This window comes from Zonotrichia leucophrys, chromosome 3 (assembly GCF_028769735.1).
Source record: "Zonotrichia leucophrys gambelii isolate GWCS_2022_RI chromosome 3, RI_Zleu_2.0, whole genome shotgun sequence".
Taxonomy (NCBI): Eukaryota; Metazoa; Chordata; class Aves; order Passeriformes; family Passerellidae; genus Zonotrichia; species Zonotrichia leucophrys.
Genome location: NC_088172.1, coordinates 38,259,413 through 38,282,500, shown reverse-complemented (window position 1 = coordinate 38,282,500; position 23,088 = coordinate 38,259,413). Strand labels below are relative to the sequence as shown.

Below are 23,088 nucleotides of genomic sequence, written 5' to 3'. Positions count from 1 at the left end.
CACGGTGTGTTCTTGGGGACTGCCCTGGGCAGGGCCCGGGGCTGGAACCGGATGATCCGCTCGGGCCCCTTCCCACCCGGGCTGCTCTGCGATTCCGTGCTCAAGTCCCGCCCGTGCTGCGCTCACTGCGGCAGCGCAGGCGCGGTGCCAGCCCCGGCCCGGAAGTGCAGCGGCGGCGAGCGGTGAGTGCCGGGCAGGGCGGGCGGCACCGGGCGGGTGCTCCGGGCCCGCGGCTCTCGCGGGGCAGCTCCCTGCCCCACGCGGGGCAGCTCCATCCCACGAGAGATGCGCGGCCTTCCCTTGGGGAGCGGCCCGAAGGGCTCACACGGTGCGCGGGGACGGCGACCCGCACGGTGCCCTTGGCCGTGGCGAGGCCCAGCCCCAGGCCGTGCGCTGCCCCCGGGGGTCACCTCCCGGGAGCTCCTGAGTCCTTCCACGGCCGGAGCGGAGCGTGTATCCGCACGCACTGCCGGCAGCGTGCGGCCTTCTGCCGAGTACAGCCTCACTCTGTGATGGTGGGGGGTTTTAGGGAAGTTGCGTGGTTTGGATTTTGCAGTCAAAATACTAATGCTGTCACCTCCTGGTTAAACATCGACGTCCTTCATGCGATCAGAACTCACAAAACACCCACTACCTTGTCTGGAACACGTGTGGAGGTTAGGGGATGCCTGCAGGCAGAGTTGGCGGCAGCCGTCCAGGAATTCTTATATTGCACGATAAGGCAGGTTGGGTCACACCTGCAGCTGTGCTTTAAGGTGCTCCAGGAACAAACATCGGGCTCACATGCTTTGGAAATTAAAGCTCCCAGATAAAACAATTTGACTCTGCCGTGAACTATTTGGTAGCTGATTAGGGCTAAAGAATCCCTTTTTCTCCATCTCAGTAGCATTTGGTATCATCTGTAGGTAGTGTCTGCTGTTTCGTGGAGCATTTGTTCAGGTCATTGAAACTGTTGCACTGACTGAATACAAATATGTAAATTTATGTGTGTGTAATGTGACACTTGTATTATCTTTAGTTTAGCTTAGTTTTATAAATAGGACATTTTGGGCATCTCTCTCCCATAATATTTGGTGAATTCTTTTGAAATTGATGGATTTTTTGTTTATTATTAATTTTTGCAAATTTACTGTTGAAGAAGCCTAGCAAGACAAATTGATCATTAACAGATACCTTAATGAGCCCTGTATTAGCCAGAACCCTTCAAAACACTGCTGTTTCTGTGTTTGTATTACCTACCTTCTTAGGCTGAAGCTTAGGAAAGTTGGAAGTGTTAAAAAAGTGAAAGTGTTAAAAAAGAGACATTTTCAGAATGATAGATGGGAGGTAAAAGAAGTTATGAAATCCTGCCACATTGATACCAGTGAAGTTTTATCACAGAATCACTAGGTTGGAGGAGACCTTTAAGATCATCTAGTCCAACCCATGCCCTAATACCTCAAATAAACCATGGCATCATTTATTACAGGATTTCCTAGCTTGTTCCTGAGTAAACTGCACTGATCAAACTGCAGTTGACCTTTTTGTTTCCAGTGTGGTGGATTGGTGCTGGCTGGTCACCAGTGCCCACCAGAGCTGCTCCATCACTCCCCTCCTCAGGGGAACTGGGAACAAAGGATATAATAGAAGCTCATGGGTTGAGACAAGAGCAGAGAGAGATCACTCACCAGTTTCCAGCACAGGCAAAACAGACTTGACTTGAGGAAATTACTTTATTGTCAGTGAGATCACTGTCAGGTAATGAGAAATAAACCCAAATCTTCAAACCGCTCACCCCACCTCTCCCTTCTTTCCAGGCTCAGCTTTAGTCCCGGTTTTCTCTACCTCCTCCCACCAGCAGTGCAGGGGGATGGAGAATGGGGGCTGCAGTCAGTTCATTGCACGCTGTCTTTGTTTCTCCTTTGACTCCTCACACTCCTCACCTGCTCCAGCATGGGGTCTCCCACAGGAGACAGTCCTTCCATGAACTACTTTAGCCTGAGTCCTTTCCCATGGGCTGCAGTTCTTCACAAAACGCTCCAGCTTGGATCCTTTCCACAGGTGCACTCCTTCTGGAACAATCTGCTCCAGCCTGGGTTCTCCATGGGCTCACAAGTGCTGCCAGCAAATCCATATCAGTGTGGGCTCCTCTCTCCATGAGGCCATAGGTCCTGCCAGGAGCCTGCTCCAGCACAGGCTTCTTCTTTCAGGCATCAGCCCGCTCTGGTGTGGGGTTCTCCAGGGGCTGCAGATGGATCTGTGCTCCACCATGGGCCTCCATGGGCTGCAGGGGCACAGCTGCCTCCCCATGGTCTGCACCAGGGGCTGTGGGGGAATCTCTGCTCTGGCACCTGGAGCAGCTCCTCCTTCTGCACTGACCTTGGTGTCTGCAGGGCTGCTGTTCCCACAGATTCTCGCTCCTCTCTCCAGCTGCAGTTGTGCACGTTTCTTTCCCCCCTATTAAATCTGTTGTCCCAGAGGTGATACTACCATCCACTGATGGGCTTAGCCTTGGCCAGCAGTGGGTCTATCTTGGAGGCAGCTGGTGTTGGCTCTGTAAGACATTGGGGAAGCTTCTGATAGCTTCTCACAGAAGCCACCCCTGTAACTGCCCCACTAACAAAGCCTTGCCATGCAAAGCCAGTGCTGTACTAAGGAGCTGTGGCCAAGGAATTGTTTCTGTCTGATTGTTTTAGTTTCAGAAGCTAGGGTAGCAAATTTTTTTAGATAATACAGGGTTCACAGTACATCAGAGATTAAAAAAATAAGCAGTAATTCTAAAAAACTATCTGTACCCTTTTCATAGGATTTTAAAATACTTTTTGAAGAAATTCCATATCAGCAGTAGTGTTGATTTTTCAAAAGCTCAGAGGATTCAGAATTGCTTTAGAAACTCTTGAACTCTGTTACTGGTATAACAAATGATACTTGGGTCTTATAATGCCGACTGTTAAAATAATTTTTTACTAAAGCTTTTCTGTTTTTCTAGGCACCTCCTGTAATATTCATAATTAAAATGGCAAAACCAACTGATCCTTCTGAGAAACTGATCATCCACTCCAAAGCTCACAAAGATACCATTCTAGCCAATTTTGAGGAACAAAGAAAAAAGGATTTTCTTTGTGACATTACTCTGATAGTGGAGAATGTGCAATTTAGAGCCCATAAAGCTTTGCTGGCTGCCAGCAGTGAATACTTCTCAATGATGTTTGTAAATGAGGATGAAATAGGGCAGTCAGTTTATATGTTGGAGGGAATGGTGGCAGACACCTTTGGAGTTCTACTAGAATTTATTTACACTGGTTGCCTCTGTGCTAGTGAGAAAAGCACAGAACAAATCCTGGCTACTGCTCAGCTGCTGAAAGTAACTGACTTGGTCTGGGCCTGTACAGACTACCTGGAAAGCCGCAGCCCAGGCAGTGCATTGCCAGCTGCAGCTGAAAGTGCAGCCTCTGTTGTTGCCAGTGACAGGAAAAATGATGATCCACCAAAGCGAAAACGGGGGCGGCCAAGGAAGATCAAGATTGTCCAAGAGGAAGAAGAAGAAGAATCAGGAGCAAATTCTGCCGAGGATGGGCAGCTGAGAGAGAACAACTCTGTGCAAAATGAGCAAAATTATATGAAAAAAGACACTGAAGCAGAAGAAACAGTTGCCAATGAACAGGCTTCGGTGGGGAAAGATGGAGAAGAAAGTGAACCTGCTTGTGGCTCAGAAGCTGCTGTTGATCTGTCAGCTGAGAAAGATGAAAACTACGATCCCAAATCTGAAGGAATACAGAGCACTCAGAGCCGTTACAGCAAACGTAGAATAAGGAGATCAATCAAACTAAAAGATTACAAACTTCTTGGGGATGAGGATGAGAAAGGACTGGCAAAGAGAGCTGATGGAAAAAGAAAGCGTGTGGGTTCTGAAGCTCGCTGTAAAGACTGTGGCAAAGTATTTAAGTACAGTCATTTCTTGGCTATTCATCAGCGAAGCCATACAGGTAGGCCTTGACAGACTGCTGCTGCTTTTGGGTTAGATTAAGGAATGCTGCCAAAGGCAAGTGACTCTTGAGGTGTTGGTCGTTGACTACAACAAGAATATCCAAAATGCATGCTGGTCCAAATTACGGTTTGTTCTGTGTTTGTTGTTTTATTCTTGTCAGCAGATCTCAGAACCTTTATGTCTCACCTAGATTTCAGAGTAATTAATAATTTCATTGTTTAAGCACTGAATTATATGGCAATAGCTAAAGAATTATTTTATTCCTGTGTGAAGCTTGCCTCTTTACCACTAATCGAGACTAATTTTTTCAGTAGCTACAACATTGCAATACATCTCACTATCAGCTTAGACTTTCTAGTGAGAAATGGTGCATCTATGCCTAAAAATGTCGTCTTTTGCTTTCAGGGGAACGCCCTTTTAAATGCAGTGAGTGTGGCAAAGGCTTTTCCCAGAAGCATTCTCTTCAAGTGCATGAGCGGATGCATACCGGGGAACGGCCATACACATGCACCATTTGCAGTAAGGCTCTGACAACAAAGCATTCTCTTCTGGAGCACATGAGCCTACATTCAGGTAAATACTTCAAGGCAAATGTAGCTCTCTGCTGCAAGAATTTGCCTTTCTGAAAACAAGGTACTTCTGATTCATCTTGTCTATACTGGTGTCACATTCCACTAAGGGAAACTGTGAGGAGTTCTTTTAAAAATTGATAGTCAGGAACAGAATAATGTCAAACAAGACAAACTTTGTATCTGAGAATCTTTTATTGGTAATGAAAAAACCAAAATGAAAATAAGTTATCTTGCTAAAGAGAGCTAGAGAAGGTAGAACAAGAGAAAGAAATATGGGAGAGGAATGGGAGGAGAGAGAGGGGAGACAGAGAGAAAAAGAGAGCTTTACCACCAGAGGTCGGGGATGTGGATGCTGCCAGCCTGGGCACGGCTCCTGCAGTGACGGGCAGCTGGACACAAGGTGAGGGGTGCTCAGGCAGGAGGTCCAGAGCCCTGGACACAGCTGTGGCAAGGATCACAGCAGTGGGCGGGGTTGGACGCAGGGATGTTGGGACAAAGCAGACAGGGAGTTGGTCGGGGACACAGGGAGGCAGGACAGACACAAGGGTGAGCAAAAGCCAGCGAGGGCAAGAGACCCAAAAGGGAGACTGGGGCCAGGGCAAAAAGCATAAGACTCAAAAAGCACCAAATTGAAACCAAGTTGCAAAAAGCCCCTCGAATCACCAAGCCTCTGAAGCAAAAGCACAGTCTGACAAAAGCCCGAAGCCAAAAGCCCAACTCAGAAAGCAAGGTTGAAAAGCCACAGGGCGTGTGACACAGTTACATTTCATGCCCTGACTCCTCCGAAAGTCCACCTGCTGACAGGAGACCATTGGCCCAGTCCAATGTCCCAGTGCAGTCCATTGGCAGAGACCTTTTGCCATCTGACTGGAGATTGTCTCTGGGGTACAGTGTCTTCAGTGTTCCCCTCCTGACTGCCTGTCCCATGCCAGCCATGAAAGGTCTCCCCAGAGGCAAGGCTTTCCTCCATCTTTTCCCAGGTGTATCCTGGGCGTGGCACATGTGCAACCCCTCTCCCATGTGCCTCTGACAGCCATTGTTGAGGCAAATCAAAACTGAATTGGCTCCTCACAGCTGACTTTTGTATTTTATTTATTTCCTTACACTTTGGACGTGGCTTACATTTTAATAAGTGATTTTCTCTACAGGGCAGAAGGCTTTTACCTGTGATCAGTGTGGGAAATACTTCAGCCAAAAGAGACAGCTCAAGAGCCACTATCGACTACACACAGGTATAACAAGTTTGGGTTGAGGACCTGGCTTACAGTCCATGCTGATTTGTCCTCCTAAAGATTGATTTAGGCTGAAAGTTCTTCCTTGGTGATGTATTGTCTCTGCTACCTTGATGTGTCCTATGTTGGACAGGTATAAAACAGTGAATAGGGTGAAAAAGACATCATGGTGTGTAGTAAATGCAATGTGTACGAAAGTGTTTAGTTGAGAAGGGCTCTTATGATAATTAAAAATTAGTTACACTGTACTTGACATACAACTTGATTATTTTAGCCCTGCTGTCCATCTATATAGAAGCTGCGAATTGTATAAACAATTGTGTCTGCTGCCTGGTGTGCAAATTGCATTGTAGTTGCCCACTACTTTAGACTAGTAAAGGCATACAGGCTTTAGGAAGTGTTCTTCTCACTTCTGGAATGGGATGGAGCTACACAAAGAGGAAGTGGTGGAGAAAATCAGAATTTACAAAGCTTCAAGTGAAGGTGTTTTTGGGTAGGAGCATGTGTCAGTCCCCTCTTTTCCTGTGGTAATACTAAACTGAGAAATAGGAGTGTGACAGTTAAGATAGGGAGGAGGCAGTGAATCACCTTCTGTTTTATCCCTATATTATAGCAAAGTGGTTATTTTACAGGAAAGTGCTTTAACAAAGATCACTGAAGAAATACAGGGGATCACTTATGCACTGACACTTTTTTTGTTATTGCGACAAGGCCGTTCACTGCCGGAATGTAACCAGTGTCGTCGCAAATTCATGGATGCAGCTCAGCTAAAGAAACATCTAAGAACACACACAGGTAATGTTGTACCTTGGGTTTTGTGGGGTTTGTGGTTGGTTTTTTCTTGAAGTTACAGGGACAAAAAGATGTTAAGCAAATTACACTTGTCTCTGTGGCACGAACTTCTGCTCTACTTGTGCATAATGATGCCTGTGTTGCTAATGAAGAGATTTGACATCAAGAATGCAGGAGCACAAAAAAGCTTGTGTTACAGCAGCACAGAAGCAGTGCCTATTACAGGAAGAGGGCTTTTTTCCCCAGTTTTATAAAACCTGCTGCAGAAAATGCCAGTTAGCTTTCACTTGATAGAATCCTAGACTGAGAATTCAGTTTGTTGGGAGAGTTGTATCCAGCATGTATCAGGCTTGCAGTGAGCTGACAAGCAACAGAAGGTGTGTGTCCTAAATGAGTTGGACACCTCTGTCTGTGAGGGATGGGTGCTTATGAAACGTGCTGTGACCAGGAAAATAATTATTTCCATTTAGCTTTTACTGTGCCGTAATAAACCAGATGTTGAGAAGAGATGGGCTGGGAGGGATGATTTAATGCAAGTGCGTCAGAGGGTGTTTTAAGAGATTTAGAGGGCAGGCTGGTAATGAATCACTGGATAACAGAGATAAGAATGTTGATCTATCCTCTCATAATAGCAAGGCATAAACTTCATAAAATACTTCTCTTTGAAGAATAAGTTCATAAGGTGACATGTGAATAATTTTGTCTTTTAAAGTAACTAGAAACGGTGGCAATTGTTTCCTCACAAAATCAAATTATTCTTAAGTGTGTTGCTTGCAGTTGTAATATATAACTCATTCTCAAACATGCTTTATCTCATTCATTTCCTTCTCTTTTCTAAGTGAAAAAGATTTAAATTTTCTGGGGTATGCTAAGGCCAAAACTTGTCCTTCTGGGAGCTTTTGGTTATCCAGAATAGATAGTGCTAGCATATGATACTTACATAATTTTGTATGGAGGAGAACTCAGTGTTGACACACGCAAGAGTTTTGTATCTGAAGCTGATACAGCTCTCTAAATGTAGCGGGAAATGAGTTTGGGGTGGGAAATGAGAAGAGGAAGCTTACTAGCAAGGAAGGTTGCAAAAATATATGAGCTAAGCTGATTTTTAGCATAAACTGGCTTGCAATATATTTTTCTACTAGAAAAGACAGGCAAGATACCGACAGTATTAATTATATAGAAATAATAATTCACCTGTCCCATCCCAAAAGCAAAGTACAATTCCAAGGCATTTGGGGGGAACAGGGGTTCACATAGATAGAGCTGTTCTACTTTGGCAGGAGTTTGGTAACACTGTTGTAACAATACTGTCTCCTTGGGAAGTTACTCCTGTTTTCAGTAGCAAGCTGGGACTGGGTGACCAAGGCCCCTTCTGACAAATGTTTCTTGTTCTCTCATCCTTTATCCATGCCCTCCAAAGCCACATGAAAGCTGGTAAGCATTGCAGTTCTATGCTAAATGGGAAGCTTCCTTGGAAACTGGCTGCTGCCCAATCCCTGGGTTTGGTGTGCTTTGATGGTGTGAATTACCACAGTGATGATCTGGATTCTTGTGTCTGGTGTCTTAAAGAGCCTCAGTGCTACAAGGATTTGTTATGGTGTGAATTAGGATTTGCTTTGGTTGGCTAGTATCTGTTTCTTATGAACTTTCTTATAATTTAATTTGGCCTCTCTGCTTCTACTCAATTATCATCAGAATTCCAAATGCACTGAAAAAAACCCCAACAAATAAACAAAAAATCCCCAAACAAACTCACATTTTATTTAACTCACGATAATTTAATTTTTTTCTAACTGGTGCTTCCAGACTATCATAGGCCTAGTGTGATGGAGCCTTATAGAAAGCCAGGCAAGTTGTTAAGATAATGGCCTAATTTTCCAGCTTTGGAAGTTTGGGCTTACTCATGTGGATGGTGCTGCACGTGAACGTGGCATTAATGCCAGGGTTCAGGGACAGCCTTTTTCAGAGTGTTTCTGTTCCATGTGGAACACACACATCTGTGCCATAGGCACAGCTTTTTGTTGCTTTGGGGGCTTGGATCACCTAATTCTTCATCTTCAAAGGGGAGAAATGCTAGAGCTGTACATTTAAAATGTTATACCCTCATTTTGACTAGTGAGTTCATTCAGTTTTGGGTATCTGCTGAACCATGGCAGAAGTGTGAGGAGCCATCAGTGCACGCTTGATAATGTATATGGTAAAACACAAATTGTTTTTAATGAATTGATGAAAAGTGCTATTTCAAAAGGAAAGTCGCATTTCTTTTTGATAGGTGAGAAGCCCTTCACTTGTGAGATTTGTGGCAAATCATTTACAGCTAAAAGTTCACTTCAGACTCACATTAGAATTCACAGGTAAAGTATGTCTTATTTTCATTACATTCTTTTAAAATGCAACTTCTAGTCTTATAACTAGAAGTAGTGCTTATTTAACTGTAGAATGGTCAGGACTTGTTTGCATTTTGAATGATTGTTAAAAATTTAACATTTTTGCTTAATCTATGTAAGGAAAAAATTGGTAGTGGAAAGTACTGAAGTCCTAAATGCTCATGCACCAAGATATTGTTAGAGTCTTCTTTGGTGTTTTGTGGCTGTTCACTGACAGTGTACTTACTGCTATACTATTTTTGTGAAAATTTTACTGTAGGTTTTGTTTAAGAGCAGAACAGTATCTGTGGTGTATCAAGGTTGTTGGAGCATTCTCCTGTTGTCCCGTGAGCTATCCTGTCTCTTTAACAGCATTAGTTGTCTTTTACCCCTGTCAGTGCAGTGCAATGCATTGCATAAAGACGTTAGATTTTAAATCACTGGAGAACTGTTGTCTAAGAAAACATTTCCAGTAAAATTTCTTGTCCTTTTGACACAGGCAGCAAGTTAGGATTTGGAAACTTCTTTTTGGTTTGAAGTCCACACTGTTAATGAATGTTCTTAAAATGGTCGGTGCTTAGAATTGTGCAGTGTTGTTGCATTCTTGTCAAGGTCTAGCAGCATGGAGCTTGTACCTCGGTTTTTATGAGAGTAAGGCAGTTACCGCTGTAGCTCTGGAGTGTATAACAGTTTGTGATGTCAAATAGAGATAATCAGGAGATCAAATAGAGGATGTTTTTAACACTACCCTTTAAGTACTTACAATTTAGAAAAACAGTGTAATCATTTAAGTATTTTATTACAGAATTTCAGAAAGCAGCATTGTCAAAGTGAATATTTTAATGAGATCAAGTTCTTTCCTTTTGCAGAGGAGAAAAGCCATATTCTTGTGATATATGTGGAAAATCCTTCTCTGATTCCAGTGCTAAGAGAAGACATTGTATCTTACACACAGGCAAAAAGCCTTTTGCCTGCCCAGAATGTAGTTTGCAGTTTGCTCGTCTGGACAACCTGAAGTCTCATTTGAAAATTCACAGCAAGGAAAAGCAGTTCCAGGAAGGCAGCGCCGCCCCGAGCGCCAACGCTCATCCGGAAGAAGTGCGGAACATTCTCCAGCTGCAGCAGTACCAACTTGCCACCTCGGGAGGGCAGGAAATTCAGCTGCTGGTTACAGATGCAGTACACAACATCAACTTCATGCCCAGCCACAATCAAGGCATCAGCATTGTGACTGCAGAAAATGCCCCCAGCATGACCACAGAGCAGGCTGCCAACCTCGCGCTCCTTGCGCAGCCGCCGCAGCAGCTGCAAAACTTGTTGCTTTCAGCTCCGCAGGAGCAAGCAGAACAAATTCAAAGTATCAATATGATTGCAAACCAAATAGAGGCTGCCCAGCCTGAGCAAATGCATGTCATCACTCTTTCCAAGGAAGCGCTAGAACATCTCCATGCTCATCAAGGACAAAATGAACAAATCCACTTGCCGGGATCTTCACATCCAGCTCAGCACGTGCAGCTGGCTCAGGAATCAAGTCAGCAGTCTCGCTCTAACCACGACACGGTTCCTTCCCATCAAGTCAGTGAGGAACAGAATCAAAGTGTACTTGTTTCTGAATCCCATCAGCAGCCTCTGTCAGTGAATGAGTCATCTCCTGAGCATCCTATCCAGGGACAGGCTTTCTGAAATGCTTGTTCGTCAGCAGACGGCTAGGCTGGAGAATGCTTCTCATCCCAGCAGGGATTACATGTGTCACGTGGGGTTTTTTTGCAGCATAAGCTATCCAAAGATGCATTTCTTGGTGATTTTGGATGAGTGACTCAATTTCCTTGACCATATTTATTTTAGACTACTTTGTTTTTCTGGATTGGTATTTCTTTACCATACTTAGTCCTCACAAGTATCTCATAAGCAATTAATGTGGGGTTTTGTGCCTCATTCACATCTCTGCCTCCTGAGGAGATATTTAGCCCTTATTTGCATTTCTGAGTGACTCTCCAGAGAAGTTCACCTGGCTGGTAGGAGAACAATGTTTAGGACATCTGTGGATCACAAAGTACCACTTCCCTGACAAACTTAACCTTATACCTGAGCTACTGTCAAGCTTAAGACAACCAGTACTTTTTACAAAGCTAACACCATATTTCTTCTGTTTAATGAGCTTTCTCTCTGCAGGTTAATGTATAATTCTCTATGTAATCATTCCCTGAAGTGCATTATGAGTTACTGACTACCAAATTCATTTGGTTTGAGTTGAAACTGTTTGCAGCCTTTAACTAGCCCTGAATCTTCCCTCCTGTTTACCGTGTGCTGTACACATCTTTCTCCTCAGAAACATTTAAGCCATTGCACTTGAATAGTGGCAATGAGATGCAGTGGTTACACTGGAGAACTGAAACCCCACAGATTCTGCTCTGTTAGTTCTGCCACTCACTCTCTGTGTGACTGTGGGCAAGGGAGTTGACCTCTGTGCCTTATTTCATCATCTAGTAAGTGGGGATAGTGTTCACACACTCTGCCAAGCACTTTGAAGAGCTCTTGATGTTGAAAGCACTGTCTCTTGAAGTGCAAAACCCTCTTCCTGACAGGATTCTGTCTAAGCTTAGGAACCACTGTATATTTAAAATGTTATTTTTTGTATTTTTGAGAGAAGAACATAATCTTACTTTAATATATGTTAAGACTGGTAATTGTTTATGTGAGGATTCAAACAATGAAGATCATCACTTCAGAGCTTAACAAGTTACATAAATGGGGCACATCACCTAAAGTTGTACAGCTATTTTTGTTGACTAAATTAGATGTGTACAGATTGTTTTCAATGACTGACTGCTAACAAAAAAGATTTAACATGCTAATAAAATGCCTTGCCAAAATACATGCTTTCTGTTTTCAGGTTTGACTACTGGTAACACCTTTGCACTGGAGTGTTAAAATCCAGATAAAATGCCACTGTTACTTAAAAGAACATACTCAATTGTCACTTCAGCTTTAAAATGTCATATTTGTGATTTATATGAATGCTTATGTTACAACAAACAAAAAATTCTAAAAAACATGGTGAATTTAAAAGCAAAATTACCCACATTTTTTATTTTTTCTTTTTCTTCCAAGTCCAGACTACTTGGCCTGCTCCTGACTGCATGCTGCAGGACTTTGGCTAAGTATCTCCATGTGGTCAAAGTACTGGATCACTTTTATATAAATGGATCATGATAAGGGTAGACAGTGGGAATAAATCAATGCAAAGGTGTTTAGGCTTTTCACCTTTCCTCTCAGAATGGAGAAATAAAATTGGCATCCATTCTGCCACCAAAGTGAACCAGCATATTCTGCAGTTCTGCCTGACAAGCCTGAAGTCTAGATGTTGTAAGAGCAGATAAATAAATACAGTAAAGCCTGTTACAACACTTATGACAATGTTTCTGATTAATTGTATAAGCTTACAGTAAATATTCTGGCAGTTTAATCCTAAACCTTCTGCTTTTATCTAAAACATTGTACAGTGCAGCCAGACTGCTGTCTGGTCATAAGTTTTTAGGAACCTGCACAGAATTCATTGTCAGCCATATATTTACGAATCCTGAAATGCTTAAAAACAGGTTACAAGCTAAATTCTGAGGCTACCAGTCAAGAAACTGTTCAATACTTTTCTTCTCTGAACTTTGTTATGTTCATTATGCAGTTATCCTTGCAGGGTTCAGTTCCATGCTGCAGTTTGAATACACGGGACACTTGCACATAGTGATTTCTCAGTGCTTTCCCTGCAACTAAAAAATCTGAAGTGTGGTGTTTAGAATTCTGTTTTGCTTTTCTGCAGATTACCAGTGAAGAAACAAGCTGCTGTGAATAGCAGGGCAATGACTAATCTTGCACCCTGCATTGCTTAAGCTGTCAGCACATATTGTAGCTTGCACTCAAGAAGCTGGCGTGACTTCTCATATCAACAAATGTTGCTTTTTGGACACCATTTGCTTTCTTTCTAGTGAATGCCTTTCTCTTAAAAGATGAAAATTAATCCTTTTTCTGTGTGTGCATTTTGAAGTCTAGGATTGCTTTGAATTAGAAAGGAAACTGCTTCAGCCTTGTTTTTCAGTCCAGCTGCCACTAATAATGATTTAGGAAAAAATGCATCCCTTAGAAACTATGTTTCAGAACAGCTCTCTAAATATCTTTACTACTTAGCCAGTAAACACCTTAACTTCTCTTTTTCTCACATAGACTAATCCTAACAAATCCGTCTCGCTGCTTTACACGTTAAAATGAGATTAAGGTTTTAGACATAAATGCAGGGCAGTAAGAGGACTACAGAAAGATCTGGGTTTGTAAGCATTTAACACCATTGTGTGTTACCTCTGCTCAATTTGTAAGTTACCCAGTGTGGTTGAACTCTAATAGGATCTCACTTTTTTTTTTTTTTTTTCCAAATGCAAGTTTATCAGATTTTGGCTTTTTCTGAAGATCTTGGCTTTTTCTGAAGATTTTGGTTGGTTCTCCAGGTGCAAGTTGAAACAAATCCCCGAGAGGGAAAGCAAACACACTCTGGAGCCTGCATTTGTCTGTTGTGTGTGTAATTCCCCTGCTTGGCTTTCCAGTCCAGCATCATGGGTTTTGATAAATGAATATCAGAGTATTTATTTCATATAGGCTGTAAAAGTAAATTACCCTGCCAATAGGAAAAGAAAGTGCTACTAGGGATTGTACAGCAATTTTTTCTTAGCATCTGAGAGGAAAAGGAGAGGACTCTACCTCATCACAAATTCTTCCAACTCAATGCCTATTCACAGGTTACAATTAAGGATATTGAGCCTGGCATTGATCTTGCCAGTTGTTGAGGAAAGAGTTTTGCTTGCATTTCTTTGTTTGTGAAAGACTCATTTCAGTGTTGTAGCTGGTTAGTCATCGTGGTGAAGGTCATGGTTGGTGTTTAATAATGCCTATCCTCGTGTACTTGGATGTGGGGTTTTTCAGTCTTTTCCCACTTCACCTTAACTGTGGAAGCTAGTATGGGATTCATTCCTAATCACCAAGCCTGTGCCTGTGTGAGCACAGCAGCTGGGTACGTTTCCTGTCTCCCCATGTTTTCCAACCCTGCAGTCGACTGTGTCCCTGCCAGTATCCTGTGTGAGTATGGTTATCCCAGAGAAGCTGAGGCTGAGCTGGGAGTGCCTGGGAGGAGGCTGGTTTGCACAGCAGGCGTGCCCCAGCGTGCAGGAGCAGCCAAGGCTCCTTCCTGGCCATGCTTATCTTCACATGGGCAGAAGTCCATCTGAGCAGGCCTTTTTCCCAGTCCTCCTGCACTGCAGGTTCTTGCTAAGAGCAGAGAAGGAAGAAGTAATGCCTACTCTGCAGAGCTGTGATGTCAGGATCGCTTTTACATAGTCATTAGAGACTAATTAAAGAGTCTGCTTCTTGTGGAGTTTCAGTCCCATGAGCTAAAGCAGTTCTCTATGTTCTATCCCTTTTCAGATCCTCTATAAAACACGGTGAACACTAAATGGTTTTCCACAACAGAGGGACTACTGATCATATCTGTCCCAAGCAATTCTTCCAAATGGAAAAACCCATCCAGGCATATTCTCAGCATCTCACTGTAGGACGCTTACTGGTCATTTCTGGCTAATATTTTAATCCTACCTAATTGAAAGTATCTTTGGAATAGCAGGAAGCAGACTTTTGCTTTAGTTAGCAAACTTCCTACCCTATCCTGCAAATTTTTCTGACATGAGGAAGAATTTCCCTGTGTGACTAACTGAATGTACTGCAACACATTGCCCAGAGAAATTGTGGAGTCTCCCTCACTGGAGGGAGAACTGCCTGGACACAATCCTGTGCCCTGTGCTCTGGATTGTGCTCCCTGCTTGAGCAGGGAGGTTGGACCAGATGACCACTGTGGCCCCTTCCAACCCTGACCCATTCTGTGATTTGGTGATTTTACTTGCCCTTCACCAAGATGTCTCTCCGTGACCCCTAGCAGCTCTGCTTTAGTATCATCATGTAGGGGTCTCTCTCAAATACTTGTGTGTGTGCATATGTATAATTTTTTTTTAATTAATTTTGTCTGCTTTCTCTTCTGTTTCTCAGTTTTTTTCAGATGCTATTTTGGACTGGAAGGAACTGAAACAGCTGCAGCTGCACCAGGTGGAGAAGTTTGGATCAAGAAAACCCTCTAAGAATCACACAGAAGCAAAACTCTTGGGTCTTGTGTCAGGGTATGTGTGCATTCTTTAAAGGACTTCAAGTTTCCAAGAGCAGTGCTGCACAACCTTTGAAAGGCTTTCAGGATCATTGTTTAAAGGTGCTGCAGAGCCTTGTGAGCTTTCCATATTTTCCTTTGTGGTAATTGCTTTCCTCTCTGAACTGAATGCAGCACAGCACATCTGCCACAGCTGGCAAGCAGAACAGCACCAGCTAATTCACATCTAACTATTGCCACCCACAGAACATTTATTCTCACCTGAGTACTACAAACAGGCCTGCAGAACAATATCATGTTGTCATAAAGAGGTAATAGAGTCTAAAATTAATATTAGTCACCCTGTTCAGGATTTTAATATATGTCATTTTCATAATTGGCAACCTGTTGAATAGAATTTAATGGACCTGAATCACCAAGTGATGAGAAAAGAAGTGGAGAAATACTAAGCAAGTGGTGGTTCTTGGCATGCTTTTTTTATAAAAGAAACCCAACATAAATTTTCAGAAAAATAGTCCTGTAACACTTCTTAGGCTAATCATTGCTTTACTTTTTGACTTTGACTGTCAGGTGACTATTATGTTTATAGTTAATTCCCTTTCTTGCCCATAATGACAGTGAGAATGTATAGAAATTATCAGTTAAAAAAAAGAAAGGTTTTTTTCAAAGAAAAAGGATTAATGGGAGCCAGTCCTATGTATATGCAGAATTAAATTTCAATAACAGAACTTCTTATGTGTAAGTTCAAGCACATTGACAAAATGAAGACATCAATCTCAGGATTTTTTAAAAAATTATATGTAGTGGATTGCTCTGGGTTTAATCCTTAAATGTTGTGGTGCAAAAAGGAGAAAAGGGATGTTTCAAAAAGCCCAATAAACTTCAGTTGTATTAATCTGTATCAACCTAAAAATATGGATGTAGGGAAAAATAGATAGCCAAGACAGTATTTTCTGAAGCTGATTTTATATTTGTCTCTGGGTACACTGCTTCTGCTCTGGACTTTACGTAAGGCTGCTGTAGACATTTTTGGCTATAGCAAAAGCCATATGGTCTGGCTACCAAAATTAGATTCTGCTTAGCTTACAGCCTACAGAGGCTCCAGCAGCTGTGCTGCCGACCTTTGAGAGGAGGAAGGAAAGGGCTTTCCTTTGCATCACTCAGTCACAGCCCACAAAACATCCCTGTATTTGCATGTGCTGCTTGCAGTTACCTACTGTCACACCTCACCTCATCTGCTGACACCCAGGACCCGGCTGTGAACTAAAACTGCTTTGTCTTACCATTTTAACGTCTCCTTGTCCAAACTGTTTTGCCTGCCTCGTTTTTCTGCACTTTTTCAGCAGGAGAACATCATCACGTGAAATTATAATACCTTGTGCATGGATCTTTCAAGCAAGGGAGCAGCTGTGGTAGCTAAACATTGAGAATCTGATCTTCTTCACAGTCTCTGATATTGTGAGGATAGAGCTCTTCAAATTCAGCACTGCTACAAATCCTAACAAAACTCTTAAAAAAACATGGCCCTAATGAATCACTGTAGGAAACTACCACTGAGACAGACCAGAGAGACTTCAGGGCTACCTGGAGGAGGCCCATCTGCAAGCTGTGATTTCTTTCTCAGTCTGGGTTTTTTATAGACACTGTAATTTAGCGACATTTAGTTCAGAGGCTTTTTGGTTCTCACTCTGTGGTTATGTAAAAATGTATCCCTTTCTAAAGCCAGTGGGATATGCAGTTGGGGGAAAAGTGCACATTGTTATTAAAATGAGAAATCAGTTGGTTTGGGTTTTTGCAATTTCACATAGCTTTGTCTGCATGAAAATCACAACTGTCTCCTCTGCAACAGGACTCTGACACGTGAAAGTTCACAGTGCTCAGAGATGAGAAGTGACCTGACCCCGCTGTGCTGACAGAAGCCCAAGCTGAACCTGCAGCTGTCCCACAAAGCAGCTTTTGCACATGCTGCACGAGGCAGGAGAGAGCAAAGCTGCCGCGCTGGCACAAAGCTTTGCTGCGGGAGCCGGGACCCCTCTGGAACAGCTCCGTGCGCGCTGCCAGCGGGAATGATGGCTCAGCAGTGCCCAGCACACGCAGCTCTGGGTGGGAGTTTCTGTGCCAAAAGGAGGCACACACTTTACACAGGGTGTAATTAAGCTGTAAATCTCATTGCCACAGAAATTTGTGGATGCCAGACTTTCACATTTCCCTGAAAAGCAAGGAAATTTAAATGGAAAAGAGCTGCCAGGGGGAATTAAACACAGAGATACCAGGAAATCTTTGAGCAGAGGCTCACTGGAGGCTGGGAGTGGAGTGGGGAAGCAGTTCTCTCATGTTTGCTTTTACTTAACACTTTTTGCTGGGCAATTGCTATTAGCAAGAGTCTCTTCATCCTTTAAATATTACTGACAGCATCCATCAAGAGCTCTGGAAAGAGCTGGCTTCAGTCCTCTGCTCTGCCACATGCTTTCTGTGTAACCTGGTTTTTCTTCCTTCAGGGGAAAACAGAAATTGGAGCATTTCTAACCTCCCACAGAGTTGAAATCTGTTTACATTAGGCCTGGGAAGTGCTTAGAAGTGCAGGGTGGGGTGTGGGCTGGTGTCTGGTGTTGCCGTGGAGCTGGGCCCTGTTGACGGACTCAGACTCGTGGTGGCCAGACTGCCACAGGTGGCACACATGGTGGATGTCTGAGGCAGTGAGGGTGGTGGGGCTGCTCCAGCACCTGGTTTTCCATGTGACCAAGTTTATTGCAGAGGTGACCCCTTGGGCTTCAGCCCCAGCACAAGTTTGGAAGCCGCAGGGAGTGTGTGGGCTTGAAGCGAATTATATTTATGTAATCCATAAAAGCAATCTAATATTAAGTTTGCTACTGTAGAGGACTAGTGATAACTGGACAATGTCTAAACAATATAACAAAACCAGACTTATTTAAAAAACATAAGATCACTTTTCCTTAGTGCCTCATTCAGCTGAACAGGAATTTCACTCTTATCAATTCTCCTTTCTTAGACAAGTTAGAGGCCTTAACTTACCATAAAATCACAGGTGCATTTTCATCCTTCTTTCTTCTGAGCTTACTCCCTCTGACAGATGTCCTTTGGGGCATTGCTTCCATGGCTCAGCGCTGCCAGTGCCATAGCTCTCCCAGCAGGAGATGCTGGGACCTTCTCAGAGCAGCAGCAATTAAACACACTGCAGGAAATAATTCATAGAGAGACTGTCTTCTGGAATGGAAGCAGGGCTCTGCCCAAAGGTCTGTCAAAATTTCAGTAGTGAAACAGAGATGGCAGTGGTTGTTTCCCCAGGCTGATGGGCAACCCATATCTCTGACCTCAGCTGAGCTGCTCACTGACAACCCTGTGACAAATGCCTGTGATAACCATGGTGGCTGATGATAACTTTTTTCTACCCTGCAGATACCATAACTGGAAAGGAAAGTGAAGGAGAGTCAGTTTATGGTCCTAGTTTTGAAGGTATGTCTCCCCAGCTATCTGACAGTGCAAATTGTGAATTTCCACAAAAATCAAGTTGTTGATCTGATCTTATTCACATAACAACCAGGGAATTGCTTTTCATCTCCCAGCAAAACGGCTTGTTTTCAGTCGGAATTATAATCTGCTTGTACTATATATATATATATATATATATATATATGTACTATATATATATATATAATCTGCTTTAGTAAAAACACTTTGATCTATAACCTTATGCCCTCTTATGTTCCCTGCCTGAGGCTCAGTCCCTTGTCCTTGCCTAAATGACAGCTGATGGTCACCCACTGCCTACTTCAAACTTCAAATACCTTTGTGGACAGGACCCTAGAAATGCAGAAGTAGATTAACTACAGATCTCCAGGCACACCTACCACCTGTTTAAATGCCTTTAACGGAACTGAGGGATGTCCGCTTTACCTCTAGCAATCTCCTGGACCTCAGGCAGCTTCTCAGGCTTGGGCAAGCATTAGGCATTGCTGTCAGCAGCCTCAACTCTGTAGAAGGGGAGTTCTGAATCTCATATAAAACCCTGAAAGTTGAGAAATTACAAACATGACCTAAATTTAACAGAAAATATTCCCTCATACTGGCATAAAGTAATAAAATGTAAATAAAAAAAGAACATTTTAACTTCTGATATTTAAGAAAAACAACTCATATCATTGACATAGGCATTTGGGATTTTCTGTTTAGATTAAATGCTACCCATTAAGACACTTTGTGGCAGTTAAAGCACTTTTGAAAATTATTTATGTTCCCTTATATAAAAGCTTTCCCACTGGCAATGGTGCAAACCATTTGAGCAGGCTGGGCAGCAGCCAATGCTGATATCAGAAATGCTAAGTGCAGCTGAAAAGTTTCTTTCCCAAGATGCTGAAGTCTGCCTGTGAGGAGAATCTGCTCTCACCTCAAGGTCCCAGGTTGGATGGAGCAAAATGCAGTAGCACTGGCAAGCAGGAAAGCTGCTGGAGGTAGAAGCCTGGTGTGTGGGATTTAAAGCACTAAATGCTATGAACTTCCTGGAGTGGAAAGAAAAAGACAAAAGTCACTTCATTGATGCTGGAGCTCCTAGAACAGGAGCAAGCCCAGGCTCCCAGGGCATACGTATCTCTGAGAACATAACATAAGCTGGTAGTGGAAAAAAAAAAGGACTGGCTGTTGAATTGTTTCCAAGGTGGATGGCACCAAGGACTTAAAATTTTACAAATCCTCTTTTCCAGCAATGTTATCCAATCTATTTGTGCTAGAGCCCATCTTGCACCTTTTGCACTTTCTGTTTGGGTAAAACTTGTAATTTTTTTATGACCCATAGATTTTCTTGATTTACACATCAGGTAGAAACAAGTTTGCATGTACCCAGGCTCCTCTGCACACAGGGGAGCCATGGCAGCTCACATGTTTGACTCCAGCTCCATCATCCTCTCCCAGGCAGAGCTTGTGTTTTCCCTGTGCTACTCCGGAAAGAAGCTGCCATGTCATCTGGGAAGGGGACAATACACCAAAAACTGCTTCAGTAATTTTAAGGTGGGTTCCATTTGGAATTGGTCAGCCTTGAATGTGTCCCTGCAAGAGTTTTGTTACCCATATTGCACATAGTCCATGTGTTGATGCCTTAAAGGAGGAGATTGCTACTTATGTTCTCCCCCTCTTTAATTAAAAATTGCTTTCCACCCTTAAGAAAGGTGTTCCCTTGGGGATGCCTTTCTATTTTTTTAGATTGCTGTCCCGATACTTCCCGCAAACCTACTTTACCCTGCGGGCAGAGGACAAATAACTTTGATATCTGGAAAGGGTGAGCAATGCCTCTGTGAGCTACTAATGTTCTGGGAGACTCCATGCTTGGCACGTGTCTGGGCACTGCAATTAATGGGTGGAACCTGCTGGAATTAATGGGACACAACCTCCTTTTACTGTAATGAGATGAGAGGACTGAGGCAATTACACAGAATCACTCGTACGGGAGCACTGTGTCAGAGGACAAAACATCCCACTCCAAAATTAGTCTGCTGAAGTAATTTTGCAAGCCATAAGGCAGAGTAACTGTTCAGTTAAAATTTAACTGCCATTTTTATGAATCAGTTTCTGAGAAAGGATCTCAAACAAAGTAACAAGAATAAAAAAAATCAGAGAAAAATAAAATCTAAATATTTCTTCACTTTCCTTAAAGCTTGTTGAGAGCTCGATGGGGCTCTTGACTGCTCATTGTGATCAGGTCAGATGGTAATGGAGGATGACAAGATCACTGGACCCTCTGTTCCCCACCCCAAAGCTGGCTCCTCTCCACAGAAAAGGAAATCAAGTCCTTGCCATAATCCCTCAAACCCAAGCACACCTAATGCTTGCTTCTCCCCAGTCATCACTCTTTAAAGTCATTTCTTTTCTCTCACAAATCCTTTCCCAGCCAGAGTGGAGGATCCTCTTCACCTCCTCACAGCTCTCACTCCCATCGCCTACCTCCTCTCCTAACCCTGGAAAAAATCTTCTACTCTAGGAGCACCCTGGCCTCCTTAACTCAGTACCTGCTCTCCATTTATTCAGTTCTGTCATCTTATTTAGATAAGAAAGTATCCTGCTAGCCCTCCTGTGCAAGTTGCCAAGGGCTGGGAGCAGCTGTGTATCCTACCCCAGCCAGCCGTGGGGGTCCTGACTGTGCTCTCAGGAGCCTTGTTCCTCTGGCAATGGCATGAGGGGAGGCAGAGCTGAGCCTGTGCTTGGAGCACCCCCTCTGCCTCCTACCTTCCCATCTGTACAGTGGCAATAATCACCAGCAGCCATAGGGAATTGCCATGATCAGTATCTTGAGCTACTCTGGTGAGAGTCATTACAGACCAACGACAGGGATCCAGAGTGCTTTTTTATGGGGACATTTTCATTAGCTTCTTTACTGGCTAAAAGATGGATTTAAACCAGACTTTGCTGGCATAAGACTCAGTGAAACCTTTGAGGGAAAGGAAAAAGGTGAGAGCGAAAGAAGGAAAGGGAGCTTGAGGGAGCTGGTAAAAGGGACTTGTACAGTGAATAGCAGCAAAGGGAGCACCACAACTGCAGCCCTTCATCCCCCAGCTCTTTCCCTGGATGAAAGCTTCTCCATTCATCACAAAGGAAGAGGAATCCCCAGGATGGCCAACAAGAGTCACCACAGGAACAGCTCACAGTTCCACATCACCTTCCAGCCAGCGCTCCACCTGGACAAGAAATATCTTACTCAAGCTAGAAAACCCTTCCTTGGCAAAACCAAGGAAGCTGCCAGGGCATCTCCAGGACCAAAGGTTACAAACTTGTGGCCGCAGAGCTCAGTGTCAGCTCAGGGTGGGCCCTGACAGACAGGAAGGTGTTTCACAAAACCTCCAGGCTCTGCTCTGCCCGCACAAGCTGAAAAACATTGTTTTAGCAAATGCATACTAGAAGTTTGTTCTCAGTAGGTTAACATAAAAGGACTAGCCTGTTAAAATTTTTCGATTTTCAGGAATATAATAAACAAGAATATTGCTTTGAGCAGTTTGCTTGATGGAAGAGAACAAAATATTTAAGTATTACCACAGAGAGAACAATTCAGAGTGTAGTTTCCATGTTACCACACCATGCAAAAAGACAGCATTTTTAACAGTAGCAAAATAGCATAACTTTCTAACTTTCAAACCTACAGAGAACAACCAAAAGCTGGATATATTCATAACCAGCAACATTTGCTTCAAGTTGCTGCCTTGCCACCAGCTCTGTGCAATCTGAAAGGTGTAGGATCCATGATCTTATAGCCAGGCCCTCCTAAATCTGAGTGGGAATTTAATCCTGAGGAAGCAAAACAACCCACAGTGTACAACAAGGACACAGACAAGGTACAACAAGGACAGCCAGGGACTTTCCAGGCTCTGCTCTGTTCAGATTTTCTGATGTCCCCACTTGGACAAGGGATGCCTGCAGCATCCTCCTTGCTTGGTACCACTCTTCTGGATGGGGTGGGGTAGGATGGGATACAGAACAAAGCTTTCTGGAGCTCTGCTGGCATCCATCACCATGCCGGCGCCTGCAGGAGGCACAGCTTGTCCTCCCACAGTGTGAGAGAAGGACAGCCTGAAAATCACAGAGATCACAAAATGCTGGGCTGCTTTCAGGACTCAGATTAGTGCTGTGAAGGAAGGAAATGAAGGATATTTCACAGGGAATCATTTCTAATACTGTTACTTCTCACTGTGTCTCCTGGCTACATCTCAAAAGTACTGGCCATTTGTAGCTGGGGCACATGGAACAGCACTTGCTTCTTTAAATAAATGTAGCTGCATAAAAGCTATAGTATTTTCACCTCTCCTGAAATGCCATCTGGAGGCTACTTAATCAAAAACTGACAGCACTCATTGTGAAGAAGAACTTTCTAAAGAGTGTAGTGAGTGTAGCCTGTCCATAGGAAACAGGTGCCTGGGTTTTAATGGCCCCACACAAAACAGAGGCTGCAGAGCTTGGCTTTGGATGG

At 43.4% G+C, this 23,088-nt stretch overlaps 1 protein-coding gene and 1 long non-coding RNA gene across 3 annotated transcripts; both read left to right on the top strand.

Moving 5' to 3' along the window:
• The first annotated feature begins 143 nt into the window (after positions 1-143).
• Positions 144-12,269, top strand: ZBTB24 (zinc finger and BTB domain containing 24). 2 transcript variants are annotated; one of them, XM_064707867.1, is made up of 7 exons: positions 144-182; positions 2,969-3,965; positions 4,373-4,540; positions 5,688-5,771; positions 6,483-6,566; positions 8,836-8,917; positions 9,799-12,269. In XM_064707867.1, exons 2-7 carry the CDS (start codon positions 2,996-2,998, stop codon positions 10,610-10,612), a joined length of 2,202 nt encoding a protein of 733 aa, XP_064563937.1. In that variant the 5' UTR covers positions 144-182; positions 2,969-2,995; the 3' UTR covers positions 10,613-12,269. The 2 variants fall into 2 exon arrangements, with proteins under 2 accessions (XP_064563937.1, XP_064563938.1); XM_064707868.1 differs by lacking the exons at positions 8,836-8,917; positions 9,799-12,269 and having other exon boundaries at positions 6,404-6,540.
• Positions 12,270-16,899: 4,630 nt separating this feature from the next.
• LOC135444823 (uncharacterized) lies at positions 16,900-20,270 on the top strand. The gene is made up of 3 exons (XR_010439292.1): positions 16,900-17,225; positions 18,540-18,596; positions 20,049-20,270. It is a non-coding gene; the product is annotated as an uncharacterized LOC135444823 (long non-coding RNA).
• The last annotated feature ends 2,818 nt before the right edge of the window (positions 20,271-23,088 follow it).

Bases quoted from the DNA above. Each gene is read 5' to 3' on its own strand.
- ZBTB24 (XM_064707867.1), top strand. From the start codon at position 2,996: ATGGCAAAACCAACTGATCCTTCTGAGAAACTGATCATCCACTCCAAA. The intron at 3,966-4,372 runs GTAGGCCTTGAC...TTTTGCTTTCAG, and splicing joins TCATCAGCGAAGCCATACAG to GGGAACGCCCTTTTAAATGC. The intron at 8,918-9,798 runs GTAAAGTATGTC...TTCCTTTTGCAG, and splicing joins ACTCACATTAGAATTCACAG to AGGAGAAAAGCCATATTCTT.